The sequence below is a fragment of the Calidris pugnax genome, unplaced genomic scaffold, assembly GCF_001431845.1.
Source record: "Calidris pugnax isolate Ruff unplaced genomic scaffold, ASM143184v1 scaffold298, whole genome shotgun sequence".
NCBI classification, from domain to species: domain Eukaryota; kingdom Metazoa; phylum Chordata; class Aves; order Charadriiformes; family Scolopacidae; genus Calidris; species Calidris pugnax.
Window position 1 is genome coordinate 96,276 of NW_015091152.1, and position 18,783 is coordinate 115,058.

The window sequence follows — 18,783 nt, forward strand, 5'->3', positions numbered from 1 at the left end:
AGACATACCCTTCAGGTGTGTGACTAAGTGGTTTTGTATCAATGTCACCTAAATCTTCCTTGTAATTAAGACAAAGTCAACACAGATGACTGAGAAGCTAATTTTTGATCTAAAAAACCTGCTGTTTCCCCAACAATTTTTTACCCTTCTTTGACTGAAACAATGTTTCTGAAATCCCTATTCTAGCTGCAGTTCAGTTGCCCATTTCAGGAAAGAATTGCGCTTATTAACAAAACTTCTCTATTTCCAGATTAATTGATGTGAAAATGAAAACAAAGTCATCTTTACTTGTAAAACAAAAACTAGACATATTAAGGGTCCTTAACCTCTCCCACTACTGTAATGAATTAGCCTGGAAGATCGAGTGGAAAGTGAATGCAAGTGACTTGTAAGTATAATTTTTTTTTTAATTTTATTATATTGATATTTTATTATAAGAGCACCTACCTTCCGAAGTCTTTATGCTGTGATGGTATTCGGATTATAATCTTGAAGAATCTAGATATTTCTACAGGCATCTGTGATGTTTTCTCATAACAGTTTTATTTTGGACTTAAAAATAAAGCTTTGAATTCCTTGCCTACTCTAATCTTATCAGGACAGCACTGTCAGGTTAATTGTTGGTGTATACTGACTCTCTTGGACGTATACTGAATTCAGCCAGATAGATCCCTCGAGGATTTGCATAACTCTGTAGGAGTGTCAAGAACAACACAAAACATTAAAATAAGAAAAGTGCAAAGTTGGGCAGGGCTCCTGTGCTTTGTGCTGTTCAGGTTTTCGCTATGAGGGTTTCACGTGGTGACAACAGGCTTGTCTGCCCTTCCTTCTGGCTCCCCAACACCTTCAGGCCCTGCTGCTGGCGCTGCCACCGCTGCGTGACAACCTTTGAAGCCCAGCCAATTGTAAGGAAATGTGTTACTGCGTTCCGTAGTAGGGAGCTGATGAAGGTCACCTCTTTAAAAGGAGCAACCTGATAGTCTCCAAAAAGAGAGAGGAGAAGCCAAAGAAACGTCTCTCTGGGTCCTTCAGTATTTATGTTCTCCTATCGCCTTTTTTACAGGAGGAGGATTTTTGCTGGGGCTTCCTTTTATTCAGATCTTCTTGTATTTCCAAAGGAAAGGCCTTTAGGTTTTCATTCACACAAGGCAGGCAGAATCTTTTGGAGTAGAACAGACTACATTCCTGTAAAGAAAATAACATTATTAGGAGGATACACAAAATGGAGCTGCTTAAGTTCCAGTCCCGTTAAACCACATTTATATTTAGAATACTTCCAAATGAAATTCTTCTCCTAGGTTGAAATATTCCAGCAATTTTGCTTTTTCCTATTCAATAATTCTAACATCTGGTCAGAGCTAACTGGGTGAAAACTAAAAACTGGGTCTGCAACAACTGCTAACCAAATCTAGTGTTGCTCCTTTTAAAGAAGTGACCTTCATCAGGTCCCTGTTACGGAGAACACATTTCCTTACAATTGGCTCGTCCTTCAGGCATCATTCATGGTCCTCCTGGCATGATCACTAAATTCCAAATGGGATTTAATGGGTAAGCTGGAGCTGGTGTTGCTGATGGATTATTCTTGGAGAGTTAAACGTGAATAAAGGCATCAGCACGGATGGATCAGGACATCTTTCTGGGGTGTAATGGATTCATTCCATGGGTTTTACCCAAAGAGCAAAGTTTTCCTCTGAGAGATTTCATCCATTTAACCACCTTTACCTTGAATAAAGGTACTTGCTGATTAAAAACTAAAAACATACGAGGTACTAAAGGTTGAGCTGGTGTCTCCTCTCTGAATTCCCGATGGCAAAGCATAAAAGCAGTTGTGCAGCATTTTCCCTGCCCTTGAAATGGAATGACACTGTGATGTGACATGTTTTGTTCACAGTTAGCAAGCGTTACAGACCCAATATTTATTTTTCACCCACTTTGCTCTAACCAGATCACAGAATCACAGAATCTTCTAGGTTGGAAGGGACCTTAAAGATCATCTTGTCCAACCGTCAACCCAACTGACAAAAATAGACACCCACACAACAAACAAGGAGCATCATCACTAAACCAGACCTCCCAGCACTACATCAACCCGTCTTTTGAACACCTCCAGGGATGGTGCCTCAACCCCCTCCCTGGGCAGCCCATTCCAATGGCTGAGAACCCTTTCAGGGAAAAAATTTTTCCTAATATCCAGCCTGAACCTCCCCTGGGGCAACTTGAGGCCATTTCCTCTCGTCCTGTCGCCTGTGACTTGAGAGAAGAGACCGACCCCCACCTCTCTACACCCTCCTTTCAGAGAGTTGGAGAGAGCAAGAAGGTCTCCCCTCAGCCTCCTCTTCTCCAGGCTGAATAACCCCAGCTCCCTCAGCCTCTCCTCAGACTTATTCTCCAGACCCCTCACCATCTTTGTCGCCCTTCTCTGGACCCACTCCAGCCCCTCAATGTCTTTTTTATGGTAGGGGGCCCAAAACTGGACACAGCCCTCAAGGTGGGGCCTCACCAGTGCCGAGTACAGGGGGACCATCACCTCTCGGGCCCTACTCCCCACGCTGTTCCTGACACAGGCCAGGATGCTGGTGGCCTTCTTGGCCACCTGGGCACACTGCTGGCTCCTGTTCAGCCCACAGGCCACCAACACCCCCAGGTCCTCTTCTGCCAGGCAGCTCCAGCCACTCTGCCCCCAGCCTGGAGCGCTGCAGGGGGTTGGTGTGACCCAAGTGCAGGACCCGGCACTTGGCCTTGTTGAACCTCATCCTGTTGGTCTCAGCCCATCCATCCAGCCTGTCCAGATCCCTCTGCAGAGCCTCCCTACCCTCCAGCAGATCAACACGGCCACCCAGCTCGGTGTCATCTGCGAACTTACTGAGGGTGCACTCGATCCCCTCGTCCAGATCATTGATAAAGATGTTAAAGAGAACTGGCCCCAGTACTGAGCCCTGTGGGACACCACTCGTGACTGGACACCAGCTGGATTTAACTCCGTTCACCACCACTCTCTGGGTCCGTCTCTCCAGCCAGTTTTTAGTTATTATTTTAGTTTTATTATTATTATCCATCCCTCCAGCCAGATATTAGTTATTGCCTAGGAAGAAGCAAAACCGATGGAATATTTTAACCTCTTTGCAGTGCAGAGTTTGGGCAACTGGAAGCAAAGCTTACTCCTGTATTATCCCTTTGCCCTGCGGCAAGAGTGAAACCCACGGTTCTCCTGGCGTGCTGATCACTAAATTCCAAATGGGATTTAATGGGTAAGCTGGAGCTGGTGTTGCTGATGGATTATTCCTGGGGATTTAGGCATGAATAAAGACATCAGTTCAGACGGATCAGGACATCTTTTTGGGAGTAATGGATTCCACACGTTTTACCTAAACAGCAAAGTTTTCCTCTTGCCGTGGTCATTTGTGGCTGGTCTTTCTCTGGAGGCCTCGGCTCAGCTATTTCTGCGTTTCTGTTCTTGCTTTTGTTTCCCATGTCACTATCTGGGCTTCAGCAGATGATTACATCAAAATCACAATCAGCCTGCCTCTGTGTGACTTTCAAGCCTGAGGAACACCTTCTCTTCCTCTACTGTCCCTTTCTGCATTTGACTGCCAGCCACCTTCGTATTCAGAGCCAGTATGAAGCCCCGGTCTCTGAAAAGCCCTGAAACTGGATTTCAGTTGCACAACCTCCAGAGCCTATTGTTTTTTGTCTTTTAGCATCCTTAATACTTTAAGCTGCCAATTAAAAAGGGAAGATTAGAGTTTTAAGTTGGCCCTGTTATTCTTGTTTGTGTTGCAAAATGGCACAGGGCTCCCCCACCACCGCCTCCAGGTGAAGTTCACGGCTCCGCAGCGTCCAGGCATAGTCAAGCCCTTCGTTGGCCATTATCCTGATGGGGTTCTGGCTTTAATCAGGTAATTCTTTAATATGTTTTACCCCTTCCATAACCCAGGCAAGAGTGGGGCCATTTCAATTTCAAACTTAATAGTCAAATTCAGGAAAAACTGAGCTGCCAAAGCATGCTGCCAGAGTTTATTTCAGTTTTCAGACGGATCATGTCTGAAAGTAATATATACGGGGATATTATCTCTACAACATTTCTGAAGGAAACTCTACGTAAAGGAAAAGTTCAGCCTAACCATGTCCAGGATTGACCTCACAGGACTGGAGGTTGAGTGGAAAGTAGCTGTAGTGTTATGTTTATCACTTAATACCTACAGTCATCTCCAAGGTCAGTGTTTAGTCACTTTCTGCTGAGGTGAGCAATAAGAAACCAAAATTTGCTCCCTTTCCTCCTTTCTCCTCCAAAAGCCACGTCTTGTCTTTTCTTTTCCAATGTTTAGCAAGTATTGTTATAAAAAAAAAAAGCAATAATTGTTCTAAATGACTAATATGGTCAGATTATATCACTTCCTCCCCCCTTTTCTGAAAGGGAAACAGGACTAAGGACTTTTATGATCTTCGTTTTTATGGAGTTTTGACATGTCTTAAGATGTTACTGATAATCATTAGAAGTATTTTCAGTTGGGCTGGAAATAATGGCACTTATCAATACACTGTGCTAAAGATTGGTTCAGTAGGGTGACTGGAGTAAATGAACTGAGTGAGACTTAAAGAGAAAATGTGAATTTATGAGCATTATACAGAACAGTTGCTAAGTCTTTACTTTCATTGTCACAGCAACTGTAAGGAAAGACACGTCAGCTAGCATGGGTTGTCTCATGAAAAGCCTAAAACCTGATCTGTGTCTAAGCCTCCTGAGATACAAAAGATGGCAAATTAAATCAAAGCCCTTTGCCAAATCGAAGGTCAGAAGTATCTTCATTTTGCCACAGGTTAGTCTAGTACTATTTTGAATTACTATAAAAATGAAAGCAACTTGTCACTGAAAACTTTCCATCAAATTGGTCCAGCTTCTTTGCCAAAGATGCCCAAGAAAGCAAAATTTTCATCAGCTTCAATTCTCCTAACATTATGGAAACACTCAGTGTAGGGCTGAGCTGATGTACTTGGGTCAAGCACAAGCAGGAACCAACCCCAATCCACAGAGATATTATCCTAACTTTAGTTCTCTCTACTGCCTTGGGTAAGTTTTTACTTCTCTGGACTTTTAATTCTCCCCACATGAAAGAGGAATAGTACGTGTTTACCTGTTTTGTGGTGTGGGTGTTTTAAAGCATTAATTATCATTTCTGCAGATCTCTTTCAATGTTACCTAAGCAGTATTGCCAAATACATTTTGAAACCATAGTCATACGTGTGATTCACTATCTGGCCTGGCCAGTTTGGTAAGAAATTTCTTCTCAATTATTTACAATCAAGGTTTTGCTTTGAGTGATACCGTCGGGGGAATCTTGAAGACTCAGATAACAATTAAGTGACTGATGTATTTCTACAATAGCCAAAATAGGCAGCAATGACAAAAAGATTAGAAGAGGCTTCTATTAGCTCACTGCTAATAGCCTCTTACATTGTTATGCTGTAGATTAACTGAAAGCATTATTAAATCTCTGAAAAAGAAAAGCCCCACCTTCATTCAGAAATGCACACTGTGTAGGAAGATACTGAGAGGCTGAAGCTTTACTTCTGACAGATTTAACTGCCAGACTTGGAAACATCCATTGAATTCTTCATAAATTCAAGACGCTTCGTTTGGGAATGAAAAATAGCTAACTGTGCTCAAGTTTGCCCAAAACGTGTCTGAGTTGCTAATCCTCTGCTGTTAAGAAGGAGGGATAAACCTGACGTGTCAGGGCAGGAATCAAGCTCGTAAGCCCAAACGATCTGACGAGCAGCGCTTGCCTCCTCCACGGGCTGTGCGTGGGAGGGAGTCAACTACCAGCCAAGATGAGGACATTGTCCCCAGGAAGATCTTGCTCATATATGAGCTTTGCCTGCACACAACTGCCTTGAGCTACTCAGCTCTGGAAACCTGAGCCCAGCTATCAAAAGACATAACCAGAGAGTGCTGGCACTTCATCTGACTCCCGTGTAATCCTCAGGTAGTTCCAGAAAATTAAAAAAAAAAAAAAAAAAGAAAAGAACAAAAAAAACATCTCAGTTGCAATCTCTCTTCTGACCTTTTGGTGATTTTCATTCATGTAAATGACAGAACAGACTTCAGAAATAGGAATCAAACCTGATCAGGAGAAAGGTGTAACTGCACGCTCCTCTTAAGACAGCGGACCAAATCCATCCTTGGTGCTAACTCCTTGCAAGTCAGAAGAGCAGCTAAACTTGTCCAAGTGTGCCAATTTCCTTTTGCATGTGTCTGCCCAGGCCTCTAAATTTTGACAGTGTAATTTGACCCTTTGTTTTGCTCAGGAGAATTTCCTCAAGTCCCCACACAGAATTTGTCTGGCATTGGCATACGAGCTGTCTCAGTTGCTCAGATTGTATCACCTCATGCTCTGAGGAGGCCAGAGGAGCTACTTTGTCCCACCAGAAGTATAACTCGCCACCAAACATCATGAAAAAAAGATATTCTACATCTTCGGAGAGTCTTTAACAGGTCCATCTGTTTCAAAACTCCTGCTACTAGCTATTTTCAGTAAGGGTCATGTCACTGCAACTGGCCCCTAACCACAGTAATTAGAGAATGGGCTGAAAGGGTTGAATTTGAAAACTGTTAAAGATGATAATTAAGACCAAGGTGTGCTCTCACACAGGCTATTACCTGCACTCTAGATTTATGCCCGTCGCCCTAGGATAGCAAACAACTTGAGAAGAGAAGGCTGGGATCTGGCTGCTGTGTCTGGTGTAACAAATACATCCATTGTGACCAGCGTAAACAATCGGGGGACGTCTCCTCATGGGCTAAGCCATGCCTGATTCCTGGCTACTGCAGGAGTCCCAAATTGCTTTCAACCACAGAACTGGCCCGCCGAGGGAAAGGAGCGGAACCTCCGTTTTCTCAATTCCTTGTCCTGTCTCAAAGAAGCAGAGTACAGCCTCCAGACACTGACAATTGTGTAATAACTTGTCTTCGTTTTTTGCTTTGAACTCAGCAGCAAACAAAGGGACCAGTTCTGCGCTGAGGAGAAGGAATTAAGACAAGTGTAATTTTACACCACCTTTCTGAACCGCACTCAGATTTCATAGCTTAAGGTTGCCTACCAGCTGCTGCTCAAATGCATTCTTCTTCATAGAGCTATCACAGCATTGCACAACTCCCTGCTCACACTCTTTCTCACTCAGCTTTTCCAAATAGGATGGTAGCCCTGTGCTGTGGATCAAAACCCAACAATCCATACTCATGCTCTTTCTCACTCAGCTTTTCCAAATACGATGGTAGCCCTGTGCTGTGGATCAAAACCCAACAATCCATGGATGTTTAAAGGAAAAAAAAAAAGAAAGTCTACTGTTAATATATTACAATCTACCCAACCTTAAAGGTCTTGAAGTAATATGTACTCATCTGTAAATAGAACACTTAAAGCTGCTGATCGTTTTAATTTATTACAAAGAGCTTTATCTGGGGAAACCAACAAGAACATAAAGTTACCTTGCCTTAAAAATAGGGTGTTTGGGTTTTTGCCATTTGTTTTTTCTCTAACAGGTCACCAGGACTGAAACAAAAAGAAATGATTGGAGAAGCTTGTTTTGCTTGTTACTTACTGTACCAACGCACACTGGTTTCCTACACAAACTGCAATGAGACCCAAGGATGAGGAATTTGTCCTTGTCGGGGGTGAAAGGATCCTTCATGACGTAGCTTTCTTCCAAAATCCTACAAGAGAATAATTTCAGGCTTTTAAGGGTAGATTTCACAGTAGGGGAGAGCTGAAATGGGGAAATTGTGGCAGCTGAAAAGGCATCAGCCCTTTCTACTTGATTTGCTTGGCCTGGTGCTGTACAGGAGACAATGCAGCAAGCTATGCAGGTCCCTTCCTCTTCAAAACCAACACTGTGTCTTGCCTTCATTCTTATACTGCACTTTCTATCTGTCTTCCAATGGTAGGGCAGTTTGTGATCCTCTCAGCATTATCTTAGTAGGTTTTTTCAGTGCTCTACCTTAAAGTATTTTTTTTTATCTTCCATTTTTATGACAGGCACTCCTTAGCCTGGCCTGGCCAACTTCAGTACCTTGTCAAGTAATCATTTCAACTGCACAGCTTCTACTCAGAAGTTCTCTTCTAAAGCTGTGCACATGTGAGTATAGAATAAAAAGGGTTTACTGCTCTTAGTTACGTCACTGCTGCAAAGCTAAGGATCCCACCTCTTGCAAGCATGAGCTACTAGCACAGAGCATTACAAGGACCTGAAACATGCTTACTTTATGTCACAGACTGTACTGTTTCCTTCAGGGTATTAAGGGAGTGCATTTATTAATAATTTGGCAACCTGCTTGGGAAAGACTAAGGCCTTATTCCTCCTAGGAGCTCCAGGCAAAATATTACAGAAGTCACCTGGGCATCTGTATGCACAGGGCAACCTGCAGGGCTGTCTTATTTTTGGACTTAATTCAAACTTGGATTCTGTAGTAATATGGAGTACAACACATATTTAAAAGGTACTCTGTTAACTCGTACTGTCTTCTCCTTGTATTACATATATACACACACACACACGTGTGTGTGTCTGTGAGTGTATTCCTTTTTCTCTCTACTCAAAAAATGGTATGGCTCAAGCCTTACGTTGTTAGGAAAGATCAGGCATCTTAACATGGCAGATCACCTTGTCAACAAGTCCCCTAGCATACAAAGACTGGATTACCTTTGCAAAGCTCCCCTTGCAAGATTCACAGCCTTAATGCAGTTATCATCAGTGTAGAGACCTGGCCATTGTACAAGCCTTCATGTCTGGCATATGTTTACAGCAGCACTGCATTTAGCACGTGCGAGTAGACCAGAAAGTAAGCCAATAAAGACAGTGTGTAAAGATATTCTTATATGCAGGTACAGAAGAGTTATGCTTCAGCATTATTCTTCTGCTTTTTGAATTTCAGTAATCCAGATAAAGCTGAGATGTTAACACTCAGCTTGGATAACCTCAAGTGAAGATCCATGTTCAGCTTTGATTCAGACTCTTTACAAATGCATCTGATCAAAGGTGGGCCACTGGTCTGCTGAGTAGAAGAGGGAAAACCAGTGGGATTTGCAATGATAAAAATACAGCTGCCCAAGGAAAACAGCCCAAACAGGTGGTAATCAAGAGCTATTTCCATTTTATAAGAAACTGAGCCATCTTAGTGGGGTGAAATGATGAGTACGTGCCTGACTTCCAGTTCCAGGGAGTTCCTCACCATATTTGCCTCATGAGTTTGTCAACCAGGATGGCCTCAATGGAGCTACATGTACATGTGAAGACAAGTACTTTGTTTCATGGGGAATTTCATGTCTGCAAAGTCATAACTGCATAGTTTCTAGTCAAACTATCCCTACTTAGCAGAAGTGGAAAAAGCTTTGGTCTCCTAAAATGTAAATATGTACTAAACTTCCACACACTTTAATGCCGTAATATCTGCCAAAGAATTGTCTAATTAATTAAAAAAAACAAAAACATTGCCGTTCAAAACTCCACATCATGTCAAACAGCCCTTAAAAAGTGTTTTTCTGCCACATATATTTAATTCATGCTGTGTTTGTGTTGCCCAGCTGAAAGGGCTATTCCCAGAAATCCTAGGCTGACAGTCAACACTATTCTAGTAAGAAAATAATGGTAGGCTGACATTCTAGTAAGAAAATAATGATTCAGGTAAATAGTAGCGTGGAAATACGTTAACTACTAAATAGCTGTCAAAAAAATCTTTGCACGGCATTGAAGCAGGACAGGAAAGTTGATTTTTGTCTTGGCTATCAAGGCTGACAATTTTGGACATCTCTTCCCTTTGGAAAAAGAAGGTCACTTTAGTAGCAAGCCTCCTATTCAGGGGCAATATGGCATGTTGTCGGGTTCATGCAGCATGTGTCATTCCAGAGCACAAGGCTTCCAATGAAGTCTGTGACACGAAAGACCCTACTTACACAACGGAGCGTGCGTTTGGTGGCTTCTGCCCATAGTACGTGTATGGAGCTGTCAAGCCACACAGCTGACATTTGAACTCTCCCGTTGGCTGAACTTCTTTGGGAGCATCCATCTTTAAGCTACCTACAAGAAACACAAAAATCCATTAGCTCCAAAATGCAATACTGGAAACGCGCCTGCAAGACAATTAAACTGATGTGGAACATTTGGCTATGCAAATTAAAATCCAATGGAAAACTGACTCCGTAAACCTTGATTAGTAAATCTTTTCTTCCAAATCAAGTCCCAGTTAAATTTCCAAATTCCTCAGACAGGTTTAGAAACTGCAGCCTGGGAGCCTAGCTATAGAGTTCACCTAGTCATTTGAAACTTGATCCATAGAAGAATTTAGGTAACAAAATATATGGCTGTGACCTGGAAAACCCTCTGCTCCATCAATGCCTACGCTCCCCAAGCGCTTCCCAAGAAATGACTCCTTATCTGTTGTAGGTAATCCCAATCCAGTTCCACAATGCCTGCCTCCTCCCACAAACTGCAAATGGAGCCATGAAAGGGTCTGGGACCCCGCTCAGGAGACAGGTACCAGAAAGGTAGGTGTTGCAATGGTGAACTGTGTCTTTTTCTTTGCTTCTGGTTCACCTTTGAATTAAGAGTTTTGGGAGCTTAACCCTGGCTCCCTGTTCTTATCTGGCTTCCTAGGGAAATGAGGCTGATGTAATCACCCTCTGCCTAGATAGAACGTTGGCCCCATTCAAGCCACACAGGACAGAGGAAAAGGTGCTTTCAAAAAAGTTTAGGTCCTATAGCTTTTATGAAAATAGACAGGAGAGGGAGACTCTGCTTTATCTGCACAGAGGACACCCATCAGAGGATCTGCACGTAGGAAAGCTACTGTCCATCTGTCTGAAAGATTTCAGACCCCCCTTACAAAGCCGTAGCTATCAGTCATGAGACACAGAAGATAGGAAGCCATGCTTCATCAGCTTTGGTGCTTACAAGATGAATTGTTTTAAAATCTTGACCATTGATTTACATTTGGGAGTTTATCCTTCACTCATAGCACTTTAGCTGAAAGTCACGCGCTTTTTCAAAAAGCATGGTGTGGCAAGTATGCTCTTGGGACTGATTTGGGTATGTATGATCAGATCAAGCACAGCTAACCACCTGCATGCCCCAAAGTTGCACCAGTCCATAAATGAAATGCTATCAATAGTTTGCTATTTCTATGGTCACCTGCACCACAGAATCACAGAATCTTCTAGGTTGGAAGGGACCTTAAAGATCACCTTGTCCAATCGTCAACCTCACTGACAAAAATAGGCACCCACACAGCAAACAAGGAGCATCATCACTAAACCATACCTCCCAGCACTACATCAACCTGTCTTTTGAACACCTCCAGGGATGGTGCCTCAACCACCTCCCTGGGCAGCCCAGTCCAATGGCTGAGAACCCTTTCAGGAAAAAAATTTTTCCTAATATCCAGCCTGAACCTCCCCTGGTGTAACTTGAGGCCATTTCCTCTAGTCCTGTCGCCTGTGATTTGAGAGAAGAGACCGACCCCCACCTCTCTACACCCTCCTTTCAGGGAGTTGGAGAGAGCAATAAGGTCTCCCCTCAGCCTCCTCTTCTCCAGGCTGAATAACCCCAGCTCCCTCAGCCTCTCCTCATAAGACTTGTGCTCCAGACCCCTCACCATCTTTGTCGCCCTTCTCTGGACCCACTCCAGCACCTCTATGTCTTTTTCTTGAACAGACACATTCACCTTGCAGTTAGCAAGAAAACTCAAGCTTTTCGCTAAAAGCCCTCACGCTTTCCAGGGCATGCACTTTTCTGCTTGCAAGCCCATCAGCTTTTTTAACTGAAGCAGAACTGGCATCAAGCCGTCAGGAAGGCGAGCACCAGGAACTCTGATTTGGGCAGTATCTCAGCATTTAGGTTGTGCGTGCTCACAGCTGAGCAGATACACAGCCTGCCAAAGGACAGCAGGTCATTCCCACTCTTCCAGCTTTGCAGCCATACCCTTTCCCCAGCAGAGCTGATTCAGTTCACTAAGGCCACGGTTCTATTTCTGTTTTAGCTCAGCTCAGGGGTTTGCTTTGAGAACAAATTGCCTGTCTTCGCTTACCCCACGCGGTTTGTGTTGTGGAGCAATCTTACAGCCCACAAACCGGACAGTTTCAGATAAAACTAAACTGAAAGAGGTTCTCCAGAAGCACACTCCACACATTTCAACCCAAATGACCAACCAATGGCTGTTCAGCCTACAGGCTAGGACAGAGGTAGTCTGAAACATCCTCAAACAGGCTGAGGGAGCTGGGATTGTTCAGCCTGGAGAAGAGAAGGCTCCGGGGAGACCTTATAGTGGCCTTTCAATACCTGAAGGGGGCCTGTAGAAGAGCTGGAGAAGGACTCTTTGCCAGGAGGTGTAATGATAGGACAAGGGGAAACGGTTTTAAATTGGAAGAAAAAAGATTCAGATTAGATCTCAGGAAGAAATTTTTTACTATGAGGGTGGGGAGACACTGGAACAGGTTGCCCAGGGAAGCTGTGGCTGCCCCATCCCTGGAGGGGTTCAAGGCCAGGCTGGATGGGGCCTTGAGCAACCTGGTCTGGTGGGAGGTGTCCCTGCCCAGGGCAGGGGGGTTGGAACTGGATGATCTTTGAGGTCCCTTCCAACCCAAACCATTCTGTGATTCTGTGAAACACAGACAGTGGGCAGCTGGTAGCCAACACCAAACACCTTGCTCTAGGCTTTCACTCTTACTGCATCACACTAGTTACTAACGTGGTAACAAATGAAAAAAAAATACCTTTTTTTTTCTTCTTCCAACTTTTTTTTTTTTCTTGTTTTAGGGAACTAAATTGGCTTGCAGAGGAATCCAACAACTGCTAACAGTAGTGCAAGGCAAGAGGCCTTGCCCCCCACAGCCAGGGGAAAGGAAGGGCTGAGATGAGGGACCTGTATTTCCCTCTTTCAATGACAGTAGGCTGCTATTTCTGCTCACCCTATGTGGTGAAACCGAATCCTTCGAGACATATGCTGCTAAGGTGAATTAGGGGCAAGGTGAAGCAGAGCTGTGACTACTTGTCATCTAAATGTTCCAGAAGAACAGGGAGCCCCAAGATCCTCAGAGGTTACAGAGGCTTCGTAACAGACACCCAGTTCAGAAAGTCCTGTTAAATCCTGAAACTTAATTTTGGGAATAATCTCCCTTACGTCATCATTCCCTCACCACTAGCCTTTCCACTGCTGCTCCTGGCATTTTAGTAGTACAGGAAGTTCTTCAAATGTAACATAAATGGGGCTGGGTACTGGTTTAATAAATAAATCCCTGTGAATACCTTAGGCAACTACATTTTTTCGAAAGTGAGGTAACTCTTGGATATCACATATTTTTCCTACCTCACAGGGATGCCTGAAAGAATTTAATTAACTAAAGTGCTTTCAGATTTTTCAGTTAGATGTAAGGCATGTACATGCTACCTATTTCTCCCTGTATATTGAAACAGTAATTCTTCAAACTATACACAAAACTCAACTAAGAAGTCTGCTTTTGGGACCCTGCACTTCAGGTTTACCAGATAAGTCCCCCAAACACACCTAAGTGTACCTTTTCTGTAGGTAATCAGTGGTAATACCAAGACACCCTCCTGTGCCAATGAGATTCAGTCCCAAACACCGTATGCAATTTTTTGTAATCAGCCTTTTCAAAAAAGGGGAAATAATTAACTCTACAAACGTAAGAGTACGGAAAGTCACCTAAATCAAATACAGAAGACCATCACGGTGATGTTTTTCTCTAAAATAAAGCAAAACACTAAGAACAACAACAAAAAAAAAAGTATTTATGGCAGTGAGGGTCATACACTTTGGAACGAATGTGTCCTGATTCCAAGTCAAAATAACAGCCCTGGGTTCAGAGCCGAAGTACGTTAGATATAGAAACACCTGCTCTCTTACAGGCCATTGGCATGTAGAACAGAATCTGTTCAGTGACTACCACTGGGAAGGAATGACATCTATGTACAAACAGATTTTTGGCTATGCCAGTTGAAAAGCATATGATCCTGCCTGCAAGGCACAGATGAATTTATGATGCTTTCCATTCTACTCCCAGCTTACAAGTCATTGGTATCAGCTGTACCAAGTTTTATTCCACTGGGAACATCATTTGTCCTGAGAGCTTGTCTACAGAGAGCAAGACTTGGGAAAGCTAAGGTCACTAACTCAAGGTGTGAAGTTAATGAGCATAGGGATTTCAGAGTGAATGCTCCCATTCAGAAGTAAAATTTGCTATATAACAAAACAAAGCCATTTTCCTCTGAAGAAAGAAATTTAATGGCAGAGGTAACAAGCTTTCAGTTTATGCATGTGCTTCACATCTTCAGTCTAAACTACCAAGCAGACAAGACCCAAGATGCACTCTCTCACAGAGCTTCTAGTGCTTCCAAAAAGCAATTAAAAGAACTGCATCGTTATGTGAGTGTAATAGCACATGCAGAACAGCAATTCTGGGACAAAACCGCAGTTGAGACAGACATTGTTTTATCACAAAGCTCACTGGTTCGGCCCTATACACCATCTTAGCAAGATGCCTGATATGACAACTATGACAAGGTGTCCACCTCCCCTCCAAGCATGAGTGAGAACTCGTTTCTCTCTAGCATACCAAGCACAGGATAAAGGACCTCTTGAGCAGATAAAAGTCCAGGGCACTAATCCCTTCATAATCATCATCAAGCAAATTTGTGACCTCAAGTGACTCAAATCATCATCGGTGCTAACACTGGTTTTTTTTCTCTTGTCCTTGAAATTTTTTGAAGCAGCACCAAGTCCCAGGAACATGTCCAATATCTGGCTGGCTGGTACTGGCTTCTTCTAGAAGAAGCCTTCTAGAAGAGCTTGTTTAGAACTGAATTCCACCCAAGCATTTGCCATTTTGGCTGGAAGCTGCAAAGTGCTTAACCACACACTTACTTTAAGCACGTGCCTAGCTCTTCTGAAAAGAACAGGGCTACCCACACACGCGTGGTTACGAAGCAAACGCTGAACCAGCACGCTCAGCAGAAACTTGCCAAGTCAAGCCCAGAACGCTGCAGGACGTGTGGCAGGTTGGCCCCAGGTGTCATGGGGAAAGGTAAGCACACAGATTTCAATACCATACTCGGGACAAAACTGCAGAAAAAGAAAGGCACAGGTTAGACAGCAGCGCTGTAAGAGTGTTTCTCCACGCTGTGACTGATACATGATACGGATGTGGGGAAATGGCTCTCAGTCTAGTTCTCTAGGGACTCCTAAAAACTTCAGGGCAGTTCTGCTCGAAGCATTCTGCTAACAGGCCTGGAAGGCATGCCAGAAATAATAAATCACCATTAAATTGTCAGGGTCAGTGGCAAAGTAGTGGCACAGATAAGTAATCTGATTTTCTTTGCTTCAAACCCCATTAGCACAAGTCTTTACAACGCATAGGTTAAGCCCCTCTTAATACTCCACAGGAGACTCGTGCATTTCTGAGTCACTGATAAACTAGAGAAACTCCACAAGAAACAAACAGCCTACAAACAGACATAGACTTTGATTTGAAAGGCTGTCAGATAAAACCAACACTGACACACCTTTAATCCTCTCCAATTAAACCCTTGTTTCTTTTTCCTGCCAAGATCCTCCTGCAGTATCCACTGCTGATGACGATGACCTATTAAAATATTCACAGCTTGATTCCCTATGGGAAGGAGTGCTCTCTAATAGAAGCGTAGGAGCCACCGAGTTCATGGCCTGGTAAATGCCAAGTTATTTTGCAGTGTTTGGTGTGATATAAATTTAAATATACTTCAGCACCAGGAATGCACTCACCTCCTTCAGAAAAGCGATCTGTTGCCTCATTGCTCAGGTAATAGATGAAACAGCAAAACCTTCTTACTTGCTAGTTAATCTCCAGGTGAACAACACTCTCCCTCCAGTTCCTTCATGTTATTGCCCTGAAGACATGTTTAGGTCACCTGTTGGCTGCCTCCCTGCTCTTCCTTTGAGGTGACTTACCTTGGGTTTAGCTAAGAAATTAGCCCAGGAATGCAATTTCACCAAGCATGGCCATTTGGAACTTTTACCCTTATTACCTCTCTCCCAAAGATCACCTGATTGAATTAAGCCTTGACTTGTTGCAGCAACTGCTCCCTTCAAGCCGGGGGGACTGTGCTGGTATGGCTGTGTTTTCTCTGAAGGCACTGAGGTCACTGCAGCACACAGGCTTCCCTCAAGGTCCAGGGTCATACAGCAGGCCCCAAGCCCTGCTTTTTAACAACAGCTCGTGTGGACTCCCTGTGGCTGTATGATAAACAGCCTCCGTGGTCACAGATGTGAAAGCAAGCATGTCTCCTGAACAGTCATAGCCAATGTTTTGAGCAGGGTGTGTCAGCAGAAAGAGAGGAGGCAAGCAAATCAAAGCCCTTCCTTAGGTAAAAAGGCTTTCCAAACACAAGAGAAGCTCAAAAAGGCATCAACTGATGCCTGACTTCACAAAGCCGAGAAACCAACACTCAAAAAAATCTAGCCTGAGTACTCCTTACTTGAATATGGCAGGCAGCCAGCTCTGAATTTGACAGCATCTAATAAAGAAGAATCTCGAATTAGGTGAGAATGTAACAGCTTCAGACAGGAATGCTGCAACAAGGCACCGCTGAACCAGTGTGTACCACTGGCATCTACTGGACACCACAGACCTGTACAGCCCCAGCCTCTGGCCCATATTAGTTAGTGGCTGTGGGGAATCCTCATTTCAGCACCTTAGCTGTTAAAAGTCACTCCGTTGTTAAAAGCCCAGCTGAGTGGATCACACAGCAAGTGAAGGAGAGAATAAAATAAAAGCAAGTTGCCCAAGCATTTCTGGTTGAGGCCATCTCCACGTGCGGTGGCAGAAGCACAGCGAACGGTGCATCTCTTTGCTGTGTGACAGAACAAACAGTCCTGCCAGAGGAGGAACTACAGTGTTATTAGCTCTTCCTTTCCTTCCCCCCAGAATTAACCTGTGGTCATATCTGGGTTTCTCCTTGACCCCTCTCATTCATGTTTCTTCTCCTTCTCTTACAGCAGGCTTTTCTAAGCAGAGCACAAAGCTTATCACGTCATCATCCACGATGTGGTTCTAGCCTTCTATATGTAAAATGGCCTAGAAATTAAAGGAAGGCAAACTTGTTGCTCTTCTCACAAACAATTATAGAGACTTACTGGAGAGAAGGTAACGCAGGAGATCCAAATGTTGAAGTGTTTACCAAAGTGAACACCAGTTCTGGATTACAGTTATTCCTTGCCAAAACAGGGGAACCAGACCTGAGCTCTGATTGCATTAAATCTCCCTTTCGTTATAGGGAAATAAGCACGCTATGGCCATAGGTTAACCCCTGCCCTCAACTGATTTTATCTTCCTTTCAAACTTCAGCTCTTTACATAGCTTTGTCAGATTAATATCCATAGTGGGGAAGAATAAGATGGTAAGGTTCTATTAATATATAAGTTGTCCTTAAAGAAAAGTTATGGAGGGCCACATATGTACCACTGCAAGTATCAGCTTGGTTAAGCACAATCTAAACTTAGTGCAACACTTTCCAACAGAGTCTAAAAATAGCAACACCAAGATTTTGTGGAAATACACGAGGAGAGGCTAACACAGTCTTTTGGGAAATGAGACACTGCAAGTCGACACAATCCTGAAAGAAATATATATAGCTTCACTGATTTATCTCCCTATAGAAAGCGAAGTTGGTACCGTAAGCAAATACTGTGTCCCCACTATGTGGGGTTCATGTTACAATGTCCTTGCTGGGACAGCCAGTGCCCACTTTCCCCTGTGACCAGCAAGATGTTAATATACACAGAGAGGTGAATTCTTTCCAGTAAAATGGGACTGAGGTCCTCAATTTGTTAGGACTGAGCTCAAGTTGAAGACTCCATAATGATGTAATAACAATGATTTTTTTCTTCAAAAAGAAAACAGAACACAAGACTGCTGGAGGGGTAGGAGGGTACGGGGTAAAGACTGTCATCGTCATGAAAATCTGAAAATAAAGACTTTTACCTACTATATAGAATAGTTTCTCATGCACATAAACCCACACACCTTCTTACAGGCATGCCCATTTCCTCTGAGAGGTGTGTTCCTCAAGTTTTACTATGCCAGCTATTGTGAACAGCCAGCTAGAGAAAACACCAACAAATAGGTCCATGAGCAAGCCTGGATTAAGCGTGAAGGAAAACCACATGATCAACCTCTCTCCTTACGCAGACCACTTCTAGCCTCACTGAGATATGGAGATATTTACTGAGGTTCTCAGAGCAGACTCAGAAAGAAACTGTGGTACTTCATCTCTCATATATCTTGTGAGCTTCCTAACTCCCCCCCATTTTTCAAGGGGAGTTGAGTACCTGATTGTTTCCATGGCTCTAAGGTGCTTCAATTTCAAAGCTGTGATCCCACCACCACCTTGCTCAAGTGCAACCTCATATTGGCAACACCTACAGATGACAGGAAACAAAGGCTTCCCCTAAGTTCCCTAGGCTCCTTAAAGCCCCTCTGTGCACGTCCAAAAGCAGTGCCCTAGCACAGCTCTGAACTTCCCTGGAATCTTCTCCCTGGTCCCCTTCAAGGCTGCATCCTGTAGCTCCGCCATCAACTCACAAAGTTCCTCAGAAAAAGCCATTTGTGGCCACTACACTGTATTAAACAAAGAACAGACCTTATATTAAAGCCCTTATGTAGGGGAAAAAAAAAAAAATAAGAATCAGAATCAAGCTTTGGCTCTACTTCCAGAATCATAGAATTGCCCAGGCTGGAAGGG

At 43.6% G+C, this 18,783-nt stretch overlaps 1 protein-coding gene across 4 annotated transcripts in view; it reads right to left on the reverse strand.

The window, feature by feature from the left end:
• Positions 1-386: 386 nt before the first annotated feature.
• Positions 387-18,783, reverse strand: part of CDPF1 (cysteine rich, DPF motif domain containing 1) — a 20,337-nt gene continuing 1,940 nt past the window's right edge. For 3 of the 4 annotated variants that reach the window (XM_014959261.1, XM_014959262.1, XM_014959263.1), the window contains exons 3-5: positions 9,948-10,071; positions 7,600-7,711; positions 387-1,185 (exon numbers count right to left, since the gene is read on the reverse strand). In XM_014959261.1, coding sequence (XP_014814747.1) covers positions 1,036-1,185; positions 7,600-7,711; positions 9,948-10,060 — 375 coding nt within the window. In that variant the 5' untranslated portion in view covers positions 10,061-10,071 and the 3' untranslated portion in view covers positions 387-1,035. Of the gene's footprint in view, positions 1,186-7,599; positions 7,712-9,947; positions 10,072-14,929; positions 15,128-18,783 lie in introns of all 4 variants that reach the window. The other variant, XM_014959264.1, reaches the window with a different exon arrangement.